Consider the following 9358-nt stretch of genomic DNA (forward strand, 5'->3'; position numbering starts at 1 on the left):
GAATTGTGGCCGTCAGCGACTAGTCAATGTTAGGGCAGAACGGGGGAGGGGCAAGACTGGTACAAGACAACAGAAGGGTAACAGTGCCGCGTCAGATTCCTCGCATCACCTTTCATCATCTCGTGGAGTCACCAGGCGGCCCAACCAAGTACTGATGGGGTGGTCATAATAATCTGGCCCCTCAGTGTATGTCCCATGTACATCATATGTGTATTTACATGGAGTTCAGCTTTAACCCCTTCATGACTGAGCTAGTTTTTAGTTTCTGTTCCTAAATGACTGACACACTTTTTACATTTTTGCTGTGTGATTCTTCCACAGCAGCAAGTTTTGATTATTATTATTATTAGAATGTTTTTAATAATAATTATAGTATACAAATATATTTATATATAAACGTTTTATTTTCCTAATTTTTTGTACACTTTTTTTTTTACACTTTGTAAAAAAAAATGTGTAAAAAAATAATTTGTTTTTGTCAGTTTATATCAAGCAATCACTACGACTGCTTAATAAATTAACTTTTTAAAATGTTTAGTTATTATCAGGCTGCTCCAAGCTTAGGAACAGCTAATAATAACTTTAGAGACTGATCCTGACAGCGTGTCAGAATCAGATCTCACTAAAGGTCTTTGATCGTTCCTAGACGATCAGAAATGATACATTTCACTCAAGAGATACATTTTGTATCTAGTGGTAGAAATGTATCATTTAACATGGGCCAGGCTCTCCAGCTGTCAAAACGAATAGCAGAGGTGAGTCACTGCTACCTCTCTGCTATCTTCAGCTGTCAGATACGGGATCGCTATTTAGCGAACCCTTATCTGAATGTAAAGGCTTCATTCTTTCATTAATGAATGTCTCAATAGTGAGGCATTAATTAATGACTGGACCTGCTGAGAATCAGCAGTTACCAGCATTACAGAGGCTAATATAACTCGGCACGTGGCCAGTCATATAGCCACTTTGTGACGGGACGTACACTGTACGTCTCCCGTCACGAAGGGGTTAAATGTATTGTAAATTGCTGCCCATCTTTTTCACAATGCCCCGCCCCCTATAATCACAGGGAGCCAGTTGGCCTTTGTTGCTCTGCAAGGCGTTGTCAATATACAGATCCCGGGAGTGGGAGGTGTTTGGGTAGTACAGGGATGGTGTCATTTCATTGTTCTGTGAGCAGGCAGGTGACATAGAAAGCTGCAGTACAGATTAGTGGCGTCACCTTCCTCGCTATGCTCTGTGGCAGAGGTGGGTGAATCACAAAACTGGCTGGACACAATCATAAACACTTTGCTATGTAAAGCCATTCCCATATGTACTTCAATCACGTCTTTAGGTTTTTGGCCAGGGGCCTGACGTGAGCTTCCTTTTACAGATTAGCATTGATCGGAAGGACAGACGGCTACATCACCACTGCCAGAAAACAGAGATCACCACATACATGGAGGCCGCATGGAGGATGAAAGAGCAGCGCGTCAATCTACAATAATACACTGAATGTCTAATGGGGGGAGGGGGGATTAGGTAGGTGGGTGGGTTGGAAGGGGTGGAGGTGTAGTGAAGATCCATCATGTTGACATTTGCAGTAGTGACAAGTGGCCTGATAATTCCCAGCATGCAGCGGGTACAAGAGGATGGGACGGGGAGCTCAGACTTGTGACCGTTATTAGGAATTTTAAGATTAATATGATGCAGAAATTTTACACACCTCCCCCAATAAAACTGGATTCTCAAACACTGCGACTTTTATCTCATGAGGTGAAACGTCATCTCTTACGGATATTAAAGAGAACCTGTCATTAGAATTCTGCTGATTGATCATTACAGTGCCACGGCAGGCCGGATCATTTCTATTTGCTTCTTTACCACACGGCTCCCCATAACACCTCTTCCCAAAAACACTACATCTGGATAATGGATTAAAGTGGGCCCCAAAAATCAACAAATTCCAATCAAATAACCTATAAATTATTTTTTATATCATTTGATTCTAACTTTATATATCATTTCAGGTCCGTTGTTTAGTTTAGGAACAGACTGTTGCTGGGGACTCCAGACCTCGAAGGAGTATTTTTGGAGACCAGTATTCCACTCGGGTGTCACATACCTAAACCCAGGTTCAGGCAGCATGCAGGTACTGGCTTTCAAGTTAGTCAGAGCGGTTATTGCACACCCCCTACGACCTAGTCACACGATTTAACATACACTAAACACACGTGAAGAGGTTTGCCGTTGTTATAAAGAGCGCTAATTCACATCTATGGCGTGCAATGGTGTCCGTTGCTTGATCCATCTACGCTTGTTATAGGTGCAGTGATGGGAAGCTCAGTGCAGAACAAGGCACCTGCCCAGGCTGGATTTACTCTCTCTGCTGCCCCAAGGCCAGGTTCCTCAATGCGCCCCCTTAATGTCCCCGGCATCGGGAGATAGGAATTCTACACCCCTGCTACCCCTAGGCCGGGCCTTGTGGGAAATCCAGCCCTGCACCTGTCCATAGCAATAACCCCCCAGTACCACCCCCACCTCCAGAAAAAAACACACATAAGGTCACATACGTGTGGAAACAGCCTTGCATGAGAGGGGACGCTTCTGTCGTATTTCAAATACGAGTTCCCACAGAGGACAAAATGTTGGACATTTCCTGTAAGCTTTTCGACAATTGCAGCAAGCCCGCAGCACACATCAAGCCTCCGGCCAATTCTACACCCACGCCCTGCCCATTACTGCAACACGTGCCCCTCTACGGTGCATTGCCATTCAGTCCAAATGGCACGCACACAGACTAAGCGCCCATTCACACTGAGCGTTTAATCGCGCGATTTCTGCCGCGATATCACGCATATTTGCCGCGCAATTTTGTGAGAAGTCACTCGACCAATGATTTTCAATGGAGCCGTTGTATTCTACAGCTCCATGCCACGCGTCGCTTGTGCAGGACCCTTTTTCTGCGGGTGTCACGCGATTTTTCTATTGTTGCATGCAGCCCCGTCGATGAAGGTCACGCTATCCCGACGGCGCGGAAAGTGTCGCTCAGTGTGAATGGGGCCTAAGATACTGGCAGATCTGATTTGTGTTCTTTTCCTTCAGGTCCAGTTTTTGTTGCCGTGTGGTGTGGGCTGCTTTGACACAACACACACTACGGCTTATGTACAGAACGGCATCGCAACACTAACGTGTGAAGAGGGTCTTAATTGCCCCCAAAATTAGCTATTTTTTTCATCACGAATGCCTCCAGTTTTCTGTGGCTGCCAGCATCATCCAACCCGCTTCCTCTAAGCCAGATAGTACCATTCGTGCAGCAGAAAGGACCACCCACCCCCTCCAGAGAAGGAGATGGAAGGACCCGAGACAATTCAAACTACACAAAATGTATAAAGTTGAATTCTGGTAATATAGTAAATCTACCCAGCAGTGGGGCATCTAGAAAGGCTAAATGCTCATTTTTGCCTAGGGTACCAGTACAAGGCACATTTACTTACCTTATCCCTCAGCTCCTGCAGGCTCCTCCTTCCATGCAACCGGCAATTGCAGCTGTGATGTCACCACATACAACGCAGGTCCATCAGTGCTGCATTGCAAGCGAGGACACCAAAGGCCTTCCCCAGCCCAGAGTGTTAAGAGAAGGTTGCCAGGGGGAGCGAGGGGAAAGGTAACGAAAAGTCTTTTACTGGTATTTTAGGCAAAAACAGGAATTTAACCCTTGCAGGCAGAGGAAGCTCCACTAGAAGGGTAGTTTTTTCATATTTTAGGAGTTCAGCTTCAAAGCTAGAAGTGTAACTTCACCAGGGCACATCTGTAAAGAGAACTCGCTGACGTTGTAACCAGAACATTCATATCAGAGGAGTCACCGAGTATCCCGCCCTGTTCTCTTAAGGTTAATCCTCCTGTCCCATCGCACTCCTGACCGGACAAAAACCCAAATCCAACTGGGTGGGTGCGGTGGTGACAACGGATGCCTCCGTGAAATGTAGATAGATGAAAGTAGTTACTCGCACTCCACGATATTAAAGTCAATGCTGTTTATTGACTGAGATAACACACATCTCCTTAGCGACGTTTCGAGACTATGCGGTCCCGTCCTCAGGTCTCGAAACGTTGCTAAGGAGATTTGTGTTATCTCAGTCAATAAACAGCATTGACTTTAATATCATGGAGTGCGAGTGACTACTTTCATCTGTTCTCTAAAGGAACACTCTTTAGTACATATCCATTATACTTGTGTTTAATAGAACCATGGACAGAACTCTGTATATAAAAACAAACTGAGACTGTCAGAGAGTCTCCCGAGGAGATGTACTGCAGCCATTTATGTCCTTTGTCATCACTGAGAATAGTGACAATAGAGTAAATGAGTCCCCAGCGTGATGCCCGATACCCGGAGGGGTGATATTCAGGGTCTTGTTCCAGCCAGCGGTTGGCGGAGGACAATGGTGGCCATGTGCCAGCTGATAAATAGAACGGTATTCACGTCTTATCTCCCTTTACTCTTCATCTTCTGTCTCACCGTCTTACCCGGTCGCTTCTGAAGAGAGAGATGTAAGTTAGTTTTGGGTAACACACAGGACCCTTACCCGTTTCCGGTGCCCATTCTACTCACGTTGGCGTTCTTCCCACCCTTCTTCCCAGGCCTGTGAGGACCCTTCCCGTGGGCGACACGCGTTTTGAAGCCTGACACGTCATTAGAACTCTCCTTTGTATTCATCTTTGAGCCTTTCTTCCTCCCGCCAAAGCCAAATTTCTGGTCTTTGTACTTTCTCTTGGCATTCGGTCTTAAAAAAGGTTATAAAAACAGCGTCAGTGCCAAATGACATCACATGATCACCAGCACAATCTGCAAACGGCTTCTCAAAGAGTGTCGGCAATGCACCCAACCGTAACAACTCGATCTTCATATATCTGAGCACAGAGTCATCATCAGATACCACATGGGCCTAGTGAATGCTCCGCAGAGCTGAGGCTCACTTCCAGCACAGCAGAACTGCGAGTTGTCACTTCACCTGGACTGTGTGAAGTCAGGGCCAAGCAACAGGTCAGCTACTCTTTCAAGGAGGTACAACTAATCCTGCGGGGACGATTGCCCCTCCTGAAGCTGCATAAGAAACCTCAGGGCAGTAAAACACTCCTAAGGAGGGAGGACGGGAGTGCAGGTTAGTATCATAAATCATCCAAAATAAGTCTCCACTCCCCAACCCCACCTATCCAAACCAGCTAGGTCCACTGTCCCTGGGGTAGAATCGGAGTTGGATAGCATGGGATACCCCCGGTACTAGCGCAAAGGCCTTGCAGCACTGATATTCCAATGTGGTTCCTGCTCGGCCTGAGGAAACACAAAATAAACAGAGGCACCAAGTCTGAGCTGGTTCTTTTATTGTCTGTCTACCTATATACTGTATACCTTGCGTTTCCTGTTTTCAGTGGGCAGAGCCACACTTCTACCGTATGTCCCGTCCTGAAGGATGATTGGGTAAAATCTGTCCAGATGACACACTAGTGTGACCAGGGGTGGGCCACTCCGGCCCTCCAGCTGTGCTTTAACTACACATCCCATATTGTCTCTGCATCTGGGAGTGATGCCTGTAACTGTCAGTCTTGCAATGCCTCATGGGACTTGTAGTTCCATAACAGCTGGAGGGCCAGAGTTGCCCATCCCTGGGACTAGTGTGTTATCTGGACAGATTTTCCCCAGGCAGATTGTCCACTTCCTGTGTCCAAGAAGATATTTGTATTGCCTTCAACAACATCACGGTTCCCCGGCACAAAGCTCTAGGACGTATTAAAAGCAAAAAAAAAAAAAATTGCTCCAGTGTTGCAGCCTCCATCAGTCTCTTCAGCATTTAAAAAGGAGAACTATGGGGTCAGGGCTTTTCCCCATAGTTCTCCCTAGGGTAATGGGAGGACACAAACTAGCGTCCTCCCGTCACCCTAAGCTCAGTATATATTCCAGGAGTGTCAGATGCCTGTGTACCTCGCTGTGCCCCGTGGTTCCTTCCTCCGACCCCTACATCCTAATGATACTGTAAGCTTTTAGAAACCTCTTTGCGATTTGAGCCGCATTATTATTGTTACCATGACAACTATATCCCATCATATCGACCAGCAAATATTCTCTGCGTGTGCTCTTACCCTTTTTTACCCTTTCCTGGTGGGCCAGAAGTTTTCTTTTGAGGTTGATCGCCTTCCAGAAAATCCAGTTTGTCAGTGAAGCCTAAAGAAGCACACACCGGATATATCTCATTATAAACACAATAAAAAGAAACAAGAATGTTAAAATTAAGAATTCCCAGCAAACCTTTCAAAACCTACGGATCTAACCCGACACCCCTTCCTCTTCATCCTCTGGTGTACACAGGCTCAGTCCCAAAACTTTGTCTGGTGTGCTATCAAAGTTTGTGACTACGTTGGAATTTGTGACCGGTGAAATGGTCACACATTTTAACTTAATCCCTCCCAGTTTGACCGCCCATCCAACGCTTTGTCAGGTGTTCCGGGGCAGATCGGCTCACTGCGCATGTGCAGGAGAATCGATCTGCATTACCTAATCTGCCCGGAACAGCTGATCGATCTCAAATGTCACTTCTATCCGACTGAGTGCGATCTCACATTCCGCCGCAATCACAAAGTTGGATAGAAGTGACGTTTGAGGTCCGATCAGCTGATCCGGGCAGATTAGGTCATGCAGATGGATTCTCCTGCACATGCGCAGTGAGCCGATCTGCCCTGGAACATGTGAATAAGCGTCCGAATCCTTGACCTAATGGGCGGTCACACAGTCCACCGCTGTAAAACTGGGTGGGGTTACGTTAAAATGTGTGACCGCGTCACCAGTCGCAAACTTTGATAGAACCCCGGCATGGGGTGCACCCGTGTTAGCTCTCCATAGATTAGCAGCTATGGAGTACAGCCCTATAGTAACAATGAGCTCCTCATTGTTCAGGCTGAGGATGATCCCCCTGCATTGCATAGAGACCCCGTGATATCACTGGATTCTAAAATAAGGAATATACCATGAAAAAAGATTTACAAAAAGGTCATTATTATGTTAATGAGAGGGGAGGAGCCAATGAAGGCAAAATATAAGCAGATTCAAACTTCAGCTTTAAGCTTGGCCACGTCTGTCCCTTTTAGACCTTCACTACGATTGGTGACCTCACTAACCAATGGGAAACCAAAGGGGGCGAGGGGAGGATGGTCGCCTTTGTTTCATTACATGCTCCGTGTGGAATGCTCAGGCGAATCTAACGTTATTACTTCTTTGTACATTGGCAATGATCCCTTTCTGGGTGACGGAGGGTGTACCCCTATTCCCTCTCCTCTCTTTTAGGTCGGCACTTCTTACCTTTCTGGTATTTTTTAATCTGGTTCATCATATTAGATTTCTCCTTCTGTCTCTTCTGCATCACTTCAACTTGTACCTGTGTATCAGAGGAAGAAACCCATTCGTTTCCAACACTCAGCAAAGGTTAGAATCACAAAAGACGAGTATATAAAAGTCGATTTCCGGTCACCGACCTTTTTCCCGTACTTCCGCAGGGCTCGCAGCTGTTTGGCTTTCTCCGATTTCTCCATTGCCTGCTGCTTGGTCTGAAGTTTATGTCGAATCTGGAAATACACAAAACAACCGGAAACTGTCAAGACTCTCACACGGAAGAGTTTGTTATTCCCTGCAAGTGCAAATGTCTAACATATCCGAGAAGAAGCCGTATTGTCAGCCACGGTTCTACATTCAGAATTCCTTGACCCCTTTGGCACCGAGATTCTCTATATAAACATTCTAAAAGGGAATCAGGGCAAAGCGACAGATTGTCTTGAACGGTCACCCTCTGCCACACGGTTATTCACATTTCCCACGCTTCCCCAATGATCCATTCTCTCAGACATGGAGATCACGTAGGGTTATAGTTTATAGCAAGGGTGGGCAACTCCGGCCCTCCAGCAGTTGTGGAACTACAAGTCCCATGAGGCATTGCAAGACTGACAGCCAGAGGCATGACTCCCAGAGGCATGTTGGGATTTGTAGGTAAAGCACAGCTGGAGGGCCGGAGTTGCCCACCCCTGGTGTACATCCTGACTTATAGAAAAAATGAAAAGCTATTCATAAGAAAGCAGTTTAGCTTTAAGGACTAAAGTGATTTCTGTTTTTGCCCCTGCTATAACGTCAAACATGCCTGTTGATCCTGCCAGTTTTAATTTGTCCAGATTGATTCCTGTCTTTGTTTACTTATTACAGGTATTTATATAGTGTCGACAATTTACACAGTGCCTAAGGCCTGGTTCACACCTGTACGTTTTGTAGCGCGTTCAACGCTCTACAAAACGCTCAAACATGAAAATCCCATTGTTTTCTATGGGTATGGTTCACACCTTGCCGTATTTCAGCCCATCTGAACGCGATACAAAACGGCCTACGCCTGAAAAGGTACAGGAGCTTCTTTGCGGCGTTTTTGTCTTGCGTTTCCATTGGGATACAGCCAAGTAGCCCTCTTGTTGCGCGTTTTTTTTAACCACGAATTGCGGTAAAACGCGCGTCACGAAACACGCGACAAACGCACATATTCGATACGCCTAGGTGTGAACAGAGCCTTACATAGTTGGACATTCACATCAGTACCCGCCTTTAAGGAGCTTACAATCTGAGGTCCCCATCTCACATACATACAGGGCCAATTTAGACAGGAGCCAATTAACCTTCCAGCATGTCTTTGGAGTGTGGGAGGAAACCTGCACAAGCACAGGGAGAACATGCAAACTCCTTGTAGATAGTGTCCTGACCGGGATTCCAGGCAGAAGAGCTAACCGCTACTCCACTGTGCTGCCTGTTCCAGGTAGACAACACTGTATTCGGCCTTTTGAATCACCAACATCATTATCAGTTTCCTCAGCGCTGCCACTGCAGGGCTACACGTCTGTGTTGGCAGCATGATGATGATGATGATGCATCTTCATCCCCTCAGCAAAACAGCGTTATCGTCCTGGAGGAAGAGGGTGGTCCCTCCCTCCAGGGTGCATCCTGCCCTCCTACTCCCTGCTGAATTACAGCAGGCCACTGTAGGCAGGAAGTGACAACAGGGCCTCAGTTACCCATCTCACCTAGCCTACAGCAGGGGAAGGGATGCAAGGGCTGGGACTCCAAGTGGATGTCGGTGAAAGTGTTGATGCATCTCTCTGCCCACAGCCCTTACCCAGGAGAACAGCAAGATAATTACTGGAATCATCTAGAGGCTGGAAATCACTTAATAGTATAATGTGAACTTTATTAAACTCTCTCCCGGAAAATCTCTTCAACACTAGTGATGGACTCGGGCGTGTTCGCAAGCGCCTCGTGCCGAGCCCGCCAGGAAGCAGTCAGCAGGCAGGGGCA

General features: G+C 46.6%; 2 protein-coding genes across 2 annotated transcripts in view; one reads left to right on the forward strand and one right to left on the reverse strand.

Annotated features, from left to right (window-relative positions):
- Nucleotides 1-1493, forward strand: part of FAM183A (family with sequence similarity 183 member A) — a 5941-nt gene extending 4448 nt beyond the window's left edge. The window contains exon 4 of the mRNA XM_018566609.1: nt 1376-1493. Within this exon, the coding sequence (XP_018422111.1) occupies nt 1376-1489 (114 nt within the window). The 3' untranslated portion in view covers nt 1490-1493. The remainder of the gene's footprint in view (nt 1-1375) is intronic.
- A 2912-nt stretch (nt 1494-4405) lies between these two features.
- Nucleotides 4406-9358, reverse strand: part of EBNA1BP2 (EBNA1 binding protein 2) — an 8590-nt gene continuing 3637 nt past the window's right edge. Inside the window, exons 6-10 of the mRNA XM_018566605.1 lie at nt 7510-7599; nt 7337-7412; nt 6124-6205; nt 4598-4769; nt 4406-4522 (exon numbers count right to left, since the gene is read on the reverse strand). Coding sequence (XP_018422107.1) covers nt 4472-4522; nt 4598-4769; nt 6124-6205; nt 7337-7412; nt 7510-7599 — 471 coding nt within the window. The 3' untranslated portion in view covers nt 4406-4471. The remainder of the gene's footprint in view (nt 4523-4597; nt 4770-6123; nt 6206-7336; nt 7413-7509; nt 7600-9358) is intronic.

This window comes from Nanorana parkeri, unplaced genomic scaffold, assembly GCF_000935625.1.
Source record: "Nanorana parkeri isolate BGI_ZX_2015 unplaced genomic scaffold, ASM93562v1 scaffold962, whole genome shotgun sequence".
NCBI classification, from domain to species: Eukaryota; Metazoa; Chordata; class Amphibia; order Anura; family Dicroglossidae; genus Nanorana; species Nanorana parkeri.